The sequence below is a fragment of the Carettochelys insculpta genome, chromosome 2 (assembly GCF_033958435.1).
Source record: "Carettochelys insculpta isolate YL-2023 chromosome 2, ASM3395843v1, whole genome shotgun sequence".
In the NCBI taxonomy this organism is placed as follows: domain Eukaryota; kingdom Metazoa; phylum Chordata; order Testudines; family Carettochelyidae; genus Carettochelys; species Carettochelys insculpta.
This window is the reverse complement of record NC_134138.1, coordinates 190412798-190431163: the sequence shown is the minus strand read 5'-3', so window position 1 is coordinate 190431163 and position 18366 is coordinate 190412798. Positions and strand designations below refer to the sequence as shown.

General features: G+C 40.6%; 2 protein-coding genes across 17 annotated transcripts in view; one reads left to right on the top strand and one right to left on the bottom strand.

The window, feature by feature from the left end:
* The window catches only part of MLH1 (mutL homolog 1), a 47555-nt gene extending 47229 nt beyond the window's left edge, over positions 1-326 (top strand). For all 4 annotated transcript variants that reach the window (XM_074988167.1, XM_074988168.1, XM_074988170.1 and 1 more), the window contains one exon: positions 159-326. In XM_074988167.1, the coding sequence (XP_074844268.1) occupies positions 159-326 (168 nt within the window). The remainder of the gene's footprint in view (positions 1-158) is intronic.
* Positions 327-363: 37 nt separating this feature from the next.
* The window catches only part of LRRFIP2 (LRR binding FLII interacting protein 2), a 111438-nt gene continuing 93435 nt past the window's right edge, over positions 364-18366 (bottom strand). For 7 of the 13 annotated variants that reach the window (XM_074988171.1, XM_074988173.1, XM_074988175.1 and 4 more), the window contains 7 exons: positions 17280-17381; positions 16840-16972; positions 15371-15420; positions 13655-13775; positions 11165-11244; positions 8486-8590; positions 2257-2395 (listed from right to left, as the gene is read on the bottom strand). In XM_074988171.1, coding sequence (XP_074844272.1) covers positions 2285-2395; positions 8486-8590; positions 11165-11244; positions 13655-13775; positions 15371-15420; positions 16840-16972; positions 17280-17381 — 702 coding nt within the window. In that variant the 3' untranslated portion in view covers positions 2257-2284. Of the gene's footprint in view, positions 2396-8485; positions 8591-11164; positions 11245-13653; positions 13776-15055; positions 15204-15315; positions 15421-16839; positions 16973-17279; positions 17382-18366 lie in introns of those variants that run through there. The other 6 variants (XM_074988176.1, XM_074988178.1, XM_074988182.1 and 3 more) reach the window with 5 other exon arrangements.

Sequence of the window (18366 nt, the reverse complement as noted above, 5' to 3'; positions counted from 1 at the left end):
GATCAAGATAGTGAACTAATTCACAAAGATGAAAATCAATTTAGCATTCCCAACTACAGGTGTTTTAGCAGGAAAGTTAAGGTTTCCAAAAACTTAAAACCCTACATTTTCCATAACTGGTTTTAATACTTGTTTTTTTAAAACAAAACTTTTTGCAGCCTGAAGAGCTTGCATCTGGTTCAAGACCCTGGAAATGGACTGTGGAACACATTATTTATAAAGCTTTTCGAACCCACCTTTTGCCTCCCAAACACTTCACAGAAGATGGCAACGTTTTGCAACTTGCTAATCTGCCTGATCTGTATAAAGTTTTTGAGAGGTGTTGAACGCTTCAGTTACCTGCTGGCATGTAACAATGGGGGTACACCAGTAACAGTGGATGGACTAATGGAAGAAAGGTGTTTGTCATGCTGCTTTTTAGCAAAAAGTATTTGTTTAAGAAATAAAGCTATTTAGTGTAACTAAATAGTGAAATACTGCATCGGAGACTCTGCAAGTTTCCTACCACATTGAAAACTTCATTCCCACTCAGAATGGATCGGAGGTCTCTCAAAAAGGAGCAGATTTTCTGATATTTTCAAAAGGTAAAAAGTTCTATTATAGAGAAGTATATAAAGCTGTCCTGTTGCTGAGGGAAATAGACTAATCCTGCAGCAATCAATGCAGCTGCACAAATTAACTGAAATTGTTGTTGTTCTGGTCCTACTCACTATCTAAAGGCAAAATCAACATTAAGATTATATAGGAAAAAAGTTGAGTCTATGAACAGGGTGCTGCATGATGGCTAGCTAAGGATATGGTTCACACTTCTCATTGTTACACTCAGAAGGTCAAAAGCATAGAGGGAAATACAGCTGTATGAAGATCCTGTACTAGAGATTTTATCAAGATTATGTATTTTTTCCTAAAGTAAACATTCACTTGAGTTCACAGCTCAAACAGTTAAACTCACCTTTTCAGGTCAGGCCCCATTTTTTGTCCCTAAAATTATCAGGGCCCCTACAACCTGTCAAATATAATTCAAACTGATGGACATTTTGGTTATGGTCATATGGAAAAAGCCCCTTTTAGCATGTGTAAGCAAATAAGTCTGTAGAATGTAAACTATTAATTGGTATATAAATGTGAATACACATACGTAAACAGTAACATTTCAGCATTTTTAATGAGATTGGATGAGTTTAAGACCCAGTAGGTGATCGTGCTATGTATCCCCTTTAAAATCTCATACCCCCCAAGGGGGCCTGCCCCCTGCTTTACTCACCCCTGCTCTATACTTACCATTCAATTTTTAAAGTAACGAACAAGTACATTCAAGTCCCTCTAAGATTATGAATGTTACCTGGAGTACCTTACAGACTATCACGGATAAAGTGATTGCTGTGGTTTGAAGGCCTTTATAGATTATGGTTCCTGAAACAACTTAAAAATCACTCAAGAAAGCCACTCATATTTGGCCAGTAACATGTCCATTTAATGAACTCCTCATCCTTCCTTCCCATCCTAAAGTTTCATTCCAACTTTGGCAGGTGCTATATAATATACAGAGTACAAGAGAATATCTTCCTTGATTAAAGCCCTATTTTATATTAAGAATAGCAGAGCTAGTACTTCCTTGGTAAAATAATCTAGAACTCATATGCTATTACCCATGCAAAACAAAATTAAAAAAAAAAAACCCCAAGTTTTATAAGTCCCTATTTTTATTTTTCTGCAAATTTAAATATTTTACAAAAATGCACCTTTCCATCAAAATGTATAAACTTTAATGAACAGACCCTCAAACTGTATCTTAAAATAAATGTTATCTGATTTCAAAGGTTAGCGCTACCATATTTGAAGTTTAAATTGCACGATATAGAAGGCACTTGTGCTGTGTGATGTCATGAGCAAATACATTTGTTAATTTCTAAGTGTCCTCTCGAATTCATGCAGTCATCTTCAAGCACCAAGCATCAAAGCAGCTGAAAAAAGTTAAGTAAACTCGATTCCACAGTTGTGAAAATAAATGTTTTCTAGTAATAAGTCAATCATACAGCATTGTGCTCCAGCTCTGACTCTACACTTAAACTGCTAAATAAAAATCACCATCATTCACATAGGAATTCAAAAATTTCACGCTCTCATAAGTTACAAAAGGTACGTCATTTAATTCTGCAACTAAATTACTGAACAGCTCAGTGTTCAAATAGTTTGTGCCAATGAAAGTCTGTATTAAAACAAGCTAAGGGCCAGTTAGTTCAAGGAGCAGTGCGCAATTTGTTCCATTTTCTAGAAATTTCTTCTACTGTTGAGATAGAAGCGCAGTCCTGTTTGCCTTCATCTTCTCCAGCCTTTTCACCAAATGGCTATTGGTCATCTCCATCTCTTCTATCCTGTCCAATGCTGTTCTTAACTAAAATGAAAACAAAGTTACATTAAATTTCAGAACAACTGCAGCTGGGTTTCTGTTTAAAAATCCTGTCCTGGTGTGAATAGCACAATTTAAAAGATGAGTTTTGTGTTAGACTTTCAACAGAGAAAATTGTGTTATGTTCTTTAAAAGACTGTCAGGTCAAGAAAAATGGCACCTGACTGCTGACTACGTAGTTACCCTATCCAAACAAAGCAGAGCTCAATTGCTGACATTAGCATAATCTAGAAAATTTAAAGATGGGTATTTCTGAGCAGCTGGGCACCCACAGCTTCATATTACAACTACACACTTTGGACATAAACCTCTGTTATCCTCAAAAACTGATACAGTTTATAGGCAGTCATCTGAGATGGCAGGGGTAGAAATAGCAAGGCCTTGTATAGTAGCTGTTATTCCAGTGCTGGATGTGTTTAATGCAATTCCTTATCTGACTCCCTGGAGATGGGACTTTGAGCAGTTTATCTTGAAGACTAAAGATTTTATGATGGTGCAGACTAATCATTTAATTCTGTGGAACATAGCTCTTAGTCACCTAAATGGTCCAGCATAAAGGAACATGTTTCACGTTGTGTAAAGGTGATATTCCATCTAAAAAAGCTCTCGAATATATGCAGTGCAAATAGCAGAATAAAAGCAATGCACAAAAATTGTCTTTACTGTCTTCTCCTTACACTTCTGAAAACTATCCTGTGCTTTATATATCCCTCCCCATGGAAAGACAGTAGGTTCACTCAAAGCATGTAACCAGACACTTTCCTATGAGGGCTTGTCTACAGTACCGCCTTCCTTTGAAGGAAAGATGGTAATTAGGGTGTTGGGAGTTTACTAATGAAGTGCTGCGAAATTGAGGAGTAAGACTTCGAAGTTGCCCCAGCACTTCGAAGTACCGGTGGATGAGCCACAACTAGATGCATGCCAACACTTCATTAGTAAACTCCCAGCACCCTAATTACCATCCTTCCTTCGAAGGAAGGTGGTAGTGTAGACAAGCTGTGAAAGAGGCATGATTCCGAGAGATGCCATTCGTAACTCTGAAAGCACACAAATTGAGAAGTTTGACATCTAACAGGAGAGCTCAAACCCATTCATGATAAACAGTGAAATACCTGAATACAGTCCTTTCCTCTATCACTTTTGTAACCAAGAAAAGGCTTAAATGGAATATATATTTGTATCACATCTTGAAGAATCCTTTCTCAAAGGAGAAAAAGGGAAGAATTTTAAATGCTTCTGTGAGGATTTGAACATAGACTGTAGATACAGGTTTCCTTTGTTGAAACATCACCAAGGGTTGAATAACCAATAGTAGCTGAATGTGATGTTGATATTTGTAGGTATGTATGATTCTGATGATCAGGCCTAAATAAAGATCAAAGACTTTTCAGAAACAGGATTTCCTGGAACACTTTCTTCCTGATGGTATTAGATGCATGGGCATGCTGAGTGGCAGTCCTGTAGTAGTACCTTTTGCAGATCTGCTGATGAACCATATCTGAGGAACAGCAAAAGAACCTTAAGTCTTCCTCCCATTGGAACATCTTTCAAGTTTGAGACTGACATGCTTGTCCAAGTAGCTTGTCCAAAATCTGGATATTTTCACTGCTCATGTTAAGGGTTTTTGAGCCAAAAAAGACAAGCAGATTGAGACTACAAACTGTGCACACTTGAATGTGCTAGTTACAGAACACGCTGGATTCTTAGATGAGTACTCATCTGTTGTACTTTCTATCATAATGATAGGAGGTAGGTGGGATTAAACTAAACCAAGAATGTGTTTAGGTTTTTTTTGGGTATTCATGAAATTTGCCTCCACTTACAGCAGAAACAGAGAAGCTGAATCTTTGACAGAACTCCACGCAGAGGGGGAAGATGATGGGTTATAGAATATGTCTACGTCACATCTTGAAGAGCAACAGTTACAGTCGTCTCAGGGGTATCTTTGTCAGTCTGTATCTTCGCAAAAAAACCAAGCAGTCCTGGAGCACCTCGAAGACTAATAATTTGAATCTGAAGGAGTGGGTGTTCCCTATGAAAGCTCAAAGCTAATGAATAAAATTTAGTCTTTAAGGTGCTACAGGACTGCTTGTTTTTGCACAGTTACAGTCAGTAGCCATTTCTTTGAATAGTTGTAGTCATGTATGTCACATGACTCTCAAGCAGTACACCCTTTGCAGAAAGCAGGGCTTGGAGTCTACCTACACAAGGATTGCAGGACTGCTCTTCTGAAGCTTGTATCAACCTTGGAAGATGAAGAAATGGCATAACTGGATGAACGCATAGAAGTCCTGCAAATCTCCAATATGGAAATGTCACTGAAGACTGTTATTGACATCGTTTGTACTCCCATCAAATGAAATCTCCTCTACTGAGGGGCATAAAAACATTCTCTCATATGCAGTCTTGATACACTATTTTATTCATTGAGAGAGACGCTGTGAAGATTGATTGGTCCTTCATATGACAAATAAGGCCCAGGGAAGCACAGAATGGTTTTGTCCTATCCACACAAAGCTTCATATTGTGACATCTAAATGTATGGAGAATGCTGCTGGTCTGGAGATGAATATGCCTTAAGAAAAAATACAGGTGAGTATACAACCTAGTTCACATTAAACTGACAAACCATTTTATGACCCTGACAAAAAGTTTCGTTTAAAGTCTACTTGTCTTTGTACAATTTGTGTATAAGTAGGCTCTTCTATCAGATCCTACAATTTTCACACCACTCCAGCTGGATGTTGTTGCAATCAGGAACAAAATTTTCTGACATTACAGCAGAAAGGGACAAGGTTCTAGAGGCTCAAAGAGATGAACCACTAGGAACATGTTAAGGTCCCACAGATGAACCAGCTCTTGGAACAGAGGATATATATGAAGAAACTGTTAAGATCTTGCTACTGTGGAACTGTGATGAACTGATCTTCCCTGAACAGGGGTGCCATTTCAGCCACAACGCAGCCTTCAGTGACAAATGCTCTAAATTTATCCCTCAAGGCCTTGGGCAGCACATCTTGAACTAATTTGGACACAGTTGTCCAGATGTCAAAAGTTGTACTTGTACAATGCCTGCTGATTAGTAGCTTGCATCTGCAAGAAAGAGGAGGTATAAATCTTTTTTGCCAGCCAGATGCATGCAGTAAGTCTTCTTCCTTAGGAGTCGACTTAAACCTGCTCTGTTGGTTTTATTGTTCACCACTTATCACTAAGGAGGTTGGGGCTGGATCATGATAAAACCCGTCAAATCCCCGCACAGAAATCAAGAAACACTTACTTGTGCACTTCAGTGAAAGTGGTGCTGAAACTAGCATGCTCTAGAGGACTGTAGTAGGCTCACAGACTACAATGTTAACGGGGAATGACTCTCACGGACAGATCCACTAACTTTTGGATGTTTACCTACAAAAACTCTGCTTGAATACCCAGGGAGGCAAGCACCACAACAGCTCCCAATGTGTCTTGACATCCTTCAGTACCAAAGGACAGAAGAACCTGGCACTCAAGAATCACCTGGGGATGAGGATAAGGCACTTCAGTGTGTTCAAGCTGAATCCTGCAGCTGGACTGACAGGGGCAATTCAGGAAGCTCTGAGTATCACCAGTACTTGGCTCTGTGGTGGATCCCGGGTCACCATCACAGACATATCTCAGGCAAGATGCTTAATATCCCCCAACCCTCACCCCCTCCTTCAGCGCTCTGTATTTGATTTGTCAGTTTTTATTGCAATTTTTCTGGGGACCTCTGGACTGCATAACTGGGTCTGGACTGGAAATTCTGAAGAAGTGGGTCTGTCCCACGAAAGCTCATCACCTAATAAATTATTGTTAGTCTTTAAAGTGCTGTTTTGTTTCATCACATGCGTGGCTGGTGACCTCTGCCTCAGACCAAGAAGCAGGACTTCTGAGATGGAGGAGAGTCCCACAGTTTCCATGGAGGCCACTGGTATAGCTATGGCATTGGTAGTAAGTCAGTGCCAGGCCAGGTGCTTCCAGCCTGACCAGGGGAAGAATGCCAGTCCTGGTACTTATGGAGCTCCATGAAAGGCCCTCATCCAGGGAATAGGAAGAGAAGGATCCCTACTTGAATACTTCAAGATTCTGGGCTTTGAGAGATGGCTGTGGAGCCATCACTTTGGTGTAAGCAGCCAGACTGATTCAGCCGTAACCCACAATGATGACAACTGGTGCCAATAGTGGAACCACTACTGCCAGCATAGAGCATAGTTGGTTTCTGGAATACTGCATACCCTCACGTGAGCAGTGGTATCAAAGTAACTGACAGTACCAAGATGAAATGCAGTGACCAGCATCCCAGCAGCAGGGGCAGTGCCAGCCAAAAGGTTTAAGTTCTGGGTGCTGAGGAGGTCCCTTGGGTCAAGTCTGGGATCATACTCATTTTTTCTATGGAAAGGAAGCATCAGGCTCCAACATTGACATACCCCTAGTTTCAGTGACCTGGCAAGCCACTGAGGCTGTAAAGTATGCAGCCTTGGAAAAGTCCTGCACCAAGAGAGAGGTTGGGTCAGAAGGGCAAAGGAGGCCTGCTCTTATACAATAGGCCACTAGTGCAGAAACAAGTGGGGGTGGTGGCGGCTTTGCTTTCATTAGTACTACACTTAACAGATACCCTGAGTGGGAACAGGTGTCTATGCTGTAGTGTCACTGAAATCCATGGAGTGTGTGGGGGGGAGTGACAGATAGGACTTGCTCCAGCCCACATACTGGCATGCATTATGTGCTTATCCACACCTGGAGGAGGGACACAAGTTCTGATGGGACTAGGAGTTGCCTCCGTCTCATGACTTTCTGTAGCATGTGCAAGAGAACAACCCTAGGATGCAAAACCGCACTTTCCACACCTGTGAGTGATTTTCAATTTGAGAAGCTGCTGCTTCAGATGAAGAGCCATTACCACTTGAGTTCATTTTGTGAATGATCTGCAAAGCAATTGTTGCTGCTTAATGTGGGCTTTGCCTAGACGCATTAAGCATCATAAGCAAGGAGTGTTGCTAAGGCTCACCTACACATGATAGACAATGTTCAACTACTGCTGAGGCATCAGCTCTGGAACATTAGATTCCAAAAAAGTAGGTCTGTCCTGTAGTTAGCAACAAGACTCCCAGCGCATATAGTAAAGATTCTTGCTAGCTTCACTGCTAAACGTAGCAGTGTGGATGTGGCAGGGGGCAACTTGGGCAGGCTTATATGTGGGTGGATAGCCTAACTCCTTAGGTCCAAGCTTGAGTGACATGAGGCACACCTCAAGTATGGTGTAGACAGCTCCTGAGACCTAATATTCTAGGCTGACCTCTCACTGTGGTCACTCATGGTTGAGCATCTTTTTATGAAGAAGCCGTTTTGTCACACATTAAAAGTTGTAACAAAAGATTACACAGCTTGGATCTCTATCTGAGTCACGGACTGGAACTGGAAGAAGACAGTACTCAATGAGTCTAAGCGAAATGACGTTTGCAATGTAACATGCTCCAGCCTGGGAACAAAGTGCAAACAAAGGTGGAATAAATCCAGGTATCAGTGAAGATGGCTTCAGAAGCTCAAAGTCATATACCTTATTACTTCAACTGAAGGGAAAAAACAGATTTAAAACAGGCTGTTAATAAACAAATAAAAACATTTACTGATGATGTCAGCTTAGCAATGGTTTGAAAGCAAAGATTAAAAAGGTGGCAATAATGGAAATGGGATGGAACTCATTCAAGGAACCAATGCACTTAAAATGATAGTAAAAAAAAAAGCATTAGGTGCAATGTTCAAGAATTTAGAGAAAAAATTTAAGAGGAGAGTACTGCTGTAAGCTAAGACAATTGTCAATGAAATGCTTGCAGATACTGCAGAACTCTGCCAGCGATAGTCAGAAAAGAAATGTTTAAAAATACATTGGTCCAGCATCAGGTTCCTGAGCCTTCATAGTGAAGAAAAAGTTGTGTGTGATCACTTGCAGTTCTTGCCCTCTTGCTGGAAGCCAACAGACTGCTCCCAGAATTACTCCCTCACAGCTACAAGTATTATTTGTTGACATTTGGTTTTACTAATAAAAAAATCCAAGTTTACCTCTCGCTGAAGTTTCCTCTTTTCTGCCTTGAGTTCATCTTCCACTTTTTCTGCATTCTCTGCTGCAGTTTTATATCTTATTACTTGGCCTTCAAGTCTTGCAATCTGCAAATCAAGTAAGTCATCAAGAAAAATGGCTGCTGACTTCTTATGGGACAGGCTACCCAACTGTCTTTCTCCCCTCTCCTATGTCGCAGTCCACACAACTGCTCCCTGCATTATCTGCAGCACCTTCAGCAGGAGAGAAGGTTGTGAACATCAGTGTACAGAAGAAGCTGTGATTGCAGAGAAAGGGAAACGGTATATAAAGAACAGGGAGACAGCAAGAAAGGAGACCCACTGAGGGAGAATTACCAGAGGAGGTCCCTCCCCTGACCCCAGCCATCAGGGTGAGCCCAGGGGGAGTAGACTGAGAATGGAGGAGTACTAGCAAGAGTGAGAGAGAAAACTGGGCAGGTAAAGAGCAGGAAGGTAAAGCAAACTGGAAAACAGGCAGCAGAGAAATGGAGGCAAGATACTGGGGGTGGCAGGGGAGGGAGGACGGACACAGCAAAATAAAGAAAGGGAAAAGAAAGGCAGACAAAATACATGGAAACAAGACAGGTGAAACATGACAATGGGTCAGGGTAGAAATCTAACTCTATAGCAAAGGAGTTCCAAACAAAACATGAATGGGAACCACTAGCTTTAAAGCACACTCAGCACTCTAGTTAGTTTGCGAGTTATTGTGACAAGATGTTTTGCTTCACTTACCCAAAATGCCTTATTAGGCTCTAAATCAGGGGTAGGCAAACATTTTGGCTTGAGGGCCACATCTCAGTATGGAAATTGTATGGAGAGCATAATTACAGTAGTGCCTCAGTTTACACAAGGGTTGTGTTCCCACACACCCTCCCGTAACTTGAATTTTGCGTAAGTCGGGGACAGCTTTTTCCCCCCGGCAGAATGCATGTTCTGCAGCTGGAGAAGCAGCAGGAGCACCTGGAGCTCCTTTTGGAAGGTAAGTCCTGGAGTTGGGAGGGGGGGGGTGGGTTAAGCCTGGTGGTGGGCTGGGGCTGTGGGAGGAGGGCAGAGGTTAAGCCTGAGGTTGGTTAGGGTGGCAGGGGGTACGGTCGAACCAGAGCCATGCAAGCGGGGGGGTGAGCGAGAGCTGGGCTCAGGTGGTGAGCTGGTGGCTTTGAACCAGGGCCAGATTGACCTGGAGCCAGAGACAGGTGCAGGGGTGGGGGGTGACCTGGAGCCATGCGTAGGTAGTGAGCAGGGCTGTGGGGGCTGAGCCAGGTCCAGGGGGAGCGGGATTTTGAGTTCCAACAACATTGTTTTGAGCCTACAACAGCAGCCCAGCTTCAGCAACCAGTGGGCTTTCACACTGCTGCCATTCATCAGCATTTACCTCTGAAGCTAACAATCATCACCATGAGCTTTCAAACCCATGTTCCCTAAACACTGCACTTAAGCTTGGAACAGAGCAAAAGAACCAGTTACGATGATTCAGAGGGAATTTTAAGACCTATAAAAATTAATATAATATTCTGTTTATCATCCTACGGTGTATGGATTCAACTATAAAGATGGATACCTGAATTCTGAATGACATCTTCCCCTACTCATCTAATTATTGCCTGATAGCTCTTATTGAATATTTTAATGTTACGTACCTCATATACTGCTATGTGCTTAATTATTGTAAATGAATGATAGATTGTTCAAGTGAAATTATTAGTGTTGCGTTTGTGCTGCTTCCTTTAAACTGTTTTCTCTCTCTCTATGCTTTAATTGTAATTTCAATCTAAATAAATATTTTTATTTTAGGAGAATTTATTCCTTGTTGCTATTCTTGATAGGAGGGCTGTGTCTATGTCTGTCAAGAGGAAAACAAGGTGACTTTAGTTAGCAGATTTTCCCTGGCAAATTCACAGGGTGGGCCACAACTCTGAATGCCGGAATAAATCAATTTAAGAATAGAACATTTTTAAATTGAAAAGCAGTATTTTAGGAAACTCACTGGTTTAGTACAACCAAGTTCAACTCTTCTGGTAACTTTGACTTTTTAATGTTTTACTGCAGTTCGCAGAGTAACGAAATCAAACATGTAGCATAGTGATAAAAATAAATTACATTATGTAACTGAATTATTTGCCAAGTTTCTGAAGTAATCCCCTTTTACTAAAACACACTCTAATTTGGTCACAAAGCATTCTATTATTTCGCTCTTTATAAACTATGGAAACCAAGAAGAATTCCTAAAGTAAATTACTGGTCTGTTTACTACATAAGGAAATCTAATTATTTGTATCTCCCTAAATCGAGCATACTTTTTTCCCTACACAGTATTAAGACAACAATTCAGTTTACGCAATAAAAACACAACTTCGATTCCTTTTTATTTTCTACAGTATGGTGGTAGTTTTGGTAAATTAACTCCATAATATCAATATCTACATTATCTTTTATGGTGACATTATGAAGAAACATTCATTTGTAAGAAAACGGTACCATAAGTATGAATGTAGTGCTGCTGAAAAAGCTGTTGTGGTGAATCACAGAACAGATAAAAATTAATTATGGAATCTACAATATCTAATAAAAATGGTCTTAAAATTTTGTACTATGCACAAAAATCACTGTTACCAATCTATATTTACTATATAAAAAAAAAATTCAGTAAGAGGCACTTACATTTTGTTCCATGGTAGTTATATCTTGTTCAGCTTTTGAAAGCTTAAATTTGTATTCACTTATTTGTCTGTTGGCATCTCCTAAATAAAATCATACCTTAATGAATTTCTTCAAGTGTCACTAATAGAGAACTTCTATTTTAATTTAAATCAATTTAAAATATTACTCCATTGACAAATAGAGGTTATTTATCCATAACTGGAAGTTCATTGAGGTTTGTAGTCCCCTCAGTATTCCACACAAGGGCACATATGTATACCATGCACCTGAGTCTGGAATATTTTTAGTAAGCAGTGGCCACCGTTTCACATGTATTGTCACTCTCCTTGTGCTCCAAATCTAAACAATCCGAAACAGAAGGAATGAACAGAGCACAGATAAGGACCAATCTATTAAAGAATCTCCAGTTAAAGGTAAGTAACTTCCCTTTCTTCTTTGAGCGATGGTCACTACCTGTATTCCACATATGGGAGATTAGCAAGCACAAGCACTGTTCAAAAAAAAAAAGGTGGTTGCCAGGAAATAGATGTGATAACTGATTAATATAGCTATCCCTATAGCTGTACCTGCAACAGAAGACTAGATCAAAGTGTAACATCTTGTGATGCCATGCCAGGAGCTCCAGGTAGCTGTCCTACATGTGTTTACCTATAACAGTACTGTCTGTCCCTTCAAAATCATGCTTGGCCAGAAGACGCAAACCTGATGGTCTAGGGCTTCTGTCCAGGGCCATCTTTGTCTGGTACCACAAAGACTCGGGGTGCTAGTGTAGACATTGCCAGGAAGAGGTTATTCTTCCTCTCCCACCTGTCAGTCGCTGTATGCACCCATTGGTACAGTAAGGCTAGTAATCTGGAATCTGACCTTTTCTTACAATGGCTACGTCTACACAGCATGCTGCTACCTGCAAGGTCATGCAAATGAGGGCACTCAACAATGCAAATGCGGTGCTCATTTACTAATTTCTATCCTCACTGACACATGCAAACCAGCTGTATGCAGAGACCCTACTTCAGAGGGACCTTGTCTACACTAGCACCCCCTTTTGAAAGGGGGATGCCAATGAGACACTTTGGGATATGCTAATGAGATGCTGCAATGAATATGCAGTGCCTCATTAGCATAATGGCAGCTGCAGCTCTTCGAAAATGCCACTTTCGATCGCACATGGCTCATCTACATGGGGTCCTTTTCGAAAGGATCTCGCAGACGTTGAAATCCCCTTATTCCTACAACCAAATGCTAGTGTAGACACAGTCCCTCTGAAGTAATGTCTCTGAATACAAATGGTTTGCACGTGTGTCAATGAGGATAGAAAAAAAATAGACCTCAGACTCTGTGGGGGTGCATGGTAAGTCCACTGGCAGTACCACTAGATATGGAACTTCCTGGTCACAGTAGAAGTAAAATCCTTCTGGGGCCATGTCAGAACAGGCACTGCATCAGTTCTGGAAAATGTCTGTCCTGTGCTTTGCACACTGGAACCAGTATCAGAATATGTGGAGCCGTACCCGTATTTGCACTCTCTCTTGCTAAGATGATCTACTCAGGCCTAAGTCTTCAGTGTCTGTGTTCACAGGCTTCTCCTGACTTTGGTGGGGTCAGAGAGTAACCCTCTATTTTGGATAAAGATAGTTTCTCTATGTTCAAAAGTGTACCTCTTACACTCATGGAAAGCCTTCTCTTCAGGCCTAAAATTCTTAGCTTCAAACCACAAACTTGTGCTAGGAGGGAATCATCCTGAGTGATGAGGCTGATGTACAGGATGATCTTTCGAGTCTGGATCGGTTTGGGTTTGTACCCTATATTCTTTATGGAAATATGCTTATGAATAGGAATATGACATAGCTCACATGCTTTACGAAAAATATTTTGTATAAAACACCATTTAAAAAGTTATAATCTGCTGAATGTGTATATTCTATTTGCATGCATGCACCTTTCCTGTGTTTTATTCCTGTATTTTAAGCTAGAAATATGAAGTATAAACTGGTTACTAATCTAGACATTGTAAGTGAGAGATATTGATAGTATTCAAGGAACTTAATGGCTCAGTGCTCAGGAAAACAATGTGTGAATAGTTTTGCTTTTTCTCTAAGCCTGGACTATGGATGGGTCATCTGATGCTGGAACCCATTTTGGATGCTGTATTTTTGCACTCTGTGTGAAATATTTTTAGTGTAAACACAGAGGATACCCATCTTTGGCAACAGGGATATAAAAGTAGGAAACTAAACAACAGGGTGGCTGCCAGATCACCCCTGTTTACCATCTAAGATATGGACTGCATCAAGTCCCTTTGACTGAGCCTTACCCGAGCTGTGCTGATCTCAGTGACCGTATTACACTGTTGGGAGCTATGATGCCAGCTCTGTGCCAGCACTGACAGGAAATGGTTGTTGGATGAACATTCAGAACCCTCCACTCCCACACACACAAAAAATGTTTATTTTCACTATGAATACCTGTGTATATTTAAGGTAAACTTACTCTGCATTTCAATTAACTGCAAATCAGATCCATTCTCTAATCCTGTTATATCTCTAGTTGTGCCATCATTTTTAGAAATTTTTTGTCGTTCTTCTTCCAGCTGCAGCTTCAGTTTTCTAATCTGAAATAAAAATGTCACACTGTGAAGGGGAAGCCACCAGAAGTTATAGTGTGACCACAAAACATTTCTCCTTTTCTCATGATTCGCAGCATGAGGTGCCCAGTGAACTCTGTGTATGGAATTTTTCATTTATAGTTTACATTTCTAAAGGTTTAGAAAAATTATGACTCAGATTCTTAGATATGCAAAGGCATATCAGGGCAAAGCCACCACTATGACATACACTTTTTCCCTCATTCCGAGAGGTGATAGTTGCCAAACTAATTGCCTGTGCAGCATCAAAGTAGTTCAGAAGTGGCTCAACTTTGTTTTGCATGTCCGCAGTTCCTACAGGTTCTTTCAGCAGTCAATGGTCATCAGTATGTGGGAAATCCCCAGCCATAACCAGTTTGTGCATGTGCAGGCGTGCGGGGGGTGGTAAAGATAAGGGCTCTTTGCTTTGCACTATTAGAAAAATTCTGCACAGTTCATTGCAATGGTGTTGGGGGTTTGAATCCCACAAATGAGTTTACATAAGTCACTGTCAAAATACAATGATTTTCACAACTACAAAGCTCTAATACGTGATTGTATCCTTAACAGTCTAGCCAATATTTGGCTTCTATTTTGGCTTGAACCCAAAGCATCTAGTTATTTGATATTCATCTGAATATTAAAATAAGTTATCTGGTATGTTAGCAATGAAAACAAAGGCTGACAAGAACAATTAATCCTGTGTGACTGGATTCCTTGTCATCCCCTAGACTACAAGTTCATAAACTGTGGGTTAGTAGTCAGTGGAACCCAGGCTAGTGGTGCATTAGTCACTTCATGGTGTCTGGCCACCTCCCCTTTTCTAGCTGCTAAACTGCATTAAAAACAAATGTTCATAATATTTTTCTTCTTAAGTAACTATAGCTATCACAGGAATATTGTGAAGAGGAATTGGAAAAATCACAAAATGGGAGGATAGGTAATCCACAAGAGACTCTATGGTATGGAAAAGTTTGAGAACTCCCATCTTGGACCAGTCCCTCAGAGCACACAACCACCTTGGCTTCTGTTATCTCTCAAGTCAGTCATACTGGTACTGTGCAAACATGATTCCCAAACCTTCTATTAGATTTTAGTAATTTCTGACTCTTTCTTTTAAAAAAAAATAAAAGAAACGCTGAATAAATAACTACTTCACTTCATATACCATCACTGGTCAATGACGATCTGTAATTATAAGATGCAAATGAATCGATCACACAGAACAATCTTAGTATAAACAGAAGGAGAGGTAGAAAGCACCTTACCAAGATCCTTCCAACTAGGCCTCACAGAACAACCAGAAGGGAGGCAGTTTGAAGAATCCACCATGCTAGCTATTGTATAAGACAAGTTCATGTTGTTCAGTGCACCACAGGGAGGAGTTTAGTAGGTTTTGACTGATCATCAACAAAGCTGGAAGTTTCGTTAATGCTAATATTTTAGTTTAATTTGTTTTACAGTTTATCATCTTTTTATTTAGTAGCTTTTTATTAATTATTAATGTACTAACTTTTTTCAAGGATACTTTTTTAAACCTTGCCTTTCCCTTTACAGAAAAAAAAACCGCACATCTCTACTACCTGTGACAATAACTCCTCCTTTTCCCCAGCCAGTTTTCGTAGCCGTACATCTAAAAGAACCAGAGGATCTCAATTAAACACCAAATGGATTTAAAACAAAAATGCAATGTTTTCTTTATTTTCATTAAGCTTAAAAATAAAAGCTTGTGAATTTTCGGACACATTGAAGATGACAATTTGAATTTATATGGATTATTGTATTATTTATTGTCTAAATGGTAGCAAATATCAATACTTCTAACACATTAACATGCAGTTTAAATATATCTTTGAAACAGATGAAAAGATAAACTTTTTATATTAAGAAGTTAAGAAAAAATGATCAGCACTAAAGACATCTGAGACAGGCACTTCCTGGTAGTTAATGAATGGTTGAGAGAGAAATAAGAATAATTTAAACATTTAGGAAAACTAAACTCTCTCTCATTTCATAAAAGTACTCAAGATACTGCCAGTTATTGATACAGGTTGAACCTCTCTAATCCAGCACCGTTGGGACCAGACAGATGCTGAACAAGAGAATTTGCTGAAACACAGCAAAGGAGATCAATATTGTCTAGGAGTGTTACCAACACTTCTGCTACTGTTTATTGGGCTCTTGGAAGACATTTAGGGGTAAATTAGTGCTAAATAACAGCACAGAACACAAAGCCAGGGCTGGTGGCTGTAAACAAACTTTATGGGGCTATGGAAAACTCAACTACATCCATGATAAGTGGTCATCCAACTAACTAAAATCATGCCCAATTATGGATGCTGCTGGCAGAGGGCACTCCAGATTAGAGAGGATCAACATGTATAACCATTTTACCTGTGTGTGTACTCCTTTTCACAACCATTTATTTCTGTCTTATCTTTCAAATTGCAAGCTTTTCAGAGTAAGGACTGTGCCTCTCTGTGTTTGCAGAATACCTATCATATTGTTGTACCAGAATACAAACAGTAGGAGTAAAGGTCTGAAGTGAAGCTAAAATAAAAGTTAACTAACCCAGAAGGGCATTAACTTCTAAGAATGTACCCCTCCCACTCTGTCGATACTAAAATCAGAAAAAGGACTGTCAAATTCTCAGTCTCAAAGAATTATTTTAAAAATAATGAAAATAAATAATTGTTAATACTGTTCATATTATTATTTCCTTACATTTTCAACATGGCTGGGAAGTATCACGTATTTAATACATGATTTAAAGCAAAAAATGTGCTCTAAAATTATCTCAAAAATATAACATGGACCATGAGAATTAACCAAATGCAGATGTCCTCATCACACCTGCAATTTTTTGTTGTTGTCAACAAACAAATATGCCATTGGGTTAGCTAGACAAAGATAAGGGCAGTCACTTTGGTAATGGCACATATTATATAAATAACAAACATATTCCTGTAGTTCTCAAGTCACAATTTTCAAAGTGAATATTGGGACAAACAAAAATCCTGTAAAAGACAACAAGTATTTAGTGTATGTTTACCTAATGGTCCTTCTCCTGCAGACTCCAAGACTTGAGCAGCTTCTTGTGATACGACTGCTATTGTACCAACCACTGGTTCATGGTTTATATCACCATTTGGAGTACCATCTGAGATTATAACTAACCCGTGCTTCTGGGGAAAAAAAAAAAAAAAAGGACTTTCACTCACCCAAAAGAAACATTTTCCATGCAATTACATTTTTAGAAAGGTTTTTAACTTGATTGAAACAGTTACACCAAATAGAAATGGTCCATTTAACTACGTGAGGATTGGGGGCTTGGTCCCTATTTGGGTCAAGCAGTATTACTTGTCGTTCCCAGAGCGAAAACTTTGTTGGGATGTACTGGAGTAGTAACACACTGCTTCCTGTTTTGTGTTGAGTATGGTTGATCCCCCATTTCTGTATTTCTATTACTTTATACTACCGCTACTGACATACCTCTCCTGTCTTCATTGTTTCCTTCAGGTCAGCCAACTCATCCCTGAGCTCATCTCGCTCACTCTTAATGCAGTCAAAGTACTCTTTCTGTCTTTCTAGTGCCTGGGTGCAGGCAGATAGCAAGAAAAAGAATGGCACAGAGAGAGAGCAATGTGATAGGCAGTTGAGAGATTTTATATTAATAAGGCAAGCAGCTGAATAAAAAGTAAAGAAAGAAGAAGGGACTATGCATGACAAACCAGAGTTTTAATTGAACTTATTAAATAGAACATAGTACTGTTTGATATCATCACTGTACTATTTAGGTGCTTCAGGTCACTCATTTTTTTCCTCTTTTGTTGTTTCTAGTAAGCTCTACAACATTAATCTATACAATAGACCCCCAGTTTGCACAGACTTAACTTACACGTTTTTTATATTAACACAAGTCAAGTCCAGGGCAACCCCACTTCCCTGCACCCTGCCTCACCACTGACCCCCGCGAGACGTGCCAGCTAGCAAGATGCTGCTGGCCAGCTCAGGGGCTCCACAGGAGGCAGCTCCCACCTTGTGGCTGTGGAGGGCTGCAATGCTGGGGGCGGAGAGGGGCAGATGCAGAAGGTAGGGCACATGGCCAAACGCTGGAGGAGGCTTGCAGCCCTCCTGTTCTAGCCGGTGATTCCAGCTCCCCCTGCAGGTGGGCAGGTTAGGGAAGGGGCAGGGCCAGCTCCTGCTCCAGTTGCCAGTCATGGCACCTCAGCTACCCAGCCCTTGCCTTTCTTCAGAGTCTTTAATGGCTTAGAGCCTGCGGGGGCCAGGAGGAACAGAGCAGCCCCAGCACCGCACGTGGTGAGAGTACAAGGATCATTCCCAGTGGGTGAAAGGAAGGGACAGCTGCTTGTGCGAGCCCAAGATACATGGGGGGCACCAGGGCCATCTTCTCCTTTTGCGCCTCCCTAAGCTAGGGCTGGTGTGGCAGGCTGGGATGGAACCGAGCGGGGGCAAGGAGGTCGGGTAGTACTGTGCCCCGGCCAGCTCCCAGAGCCCAGTTGCTGCTGGGGATTCCCTCAGCCCAGTCAGCTCCCTTGGAGAAGAGGTGGTGTCCCTG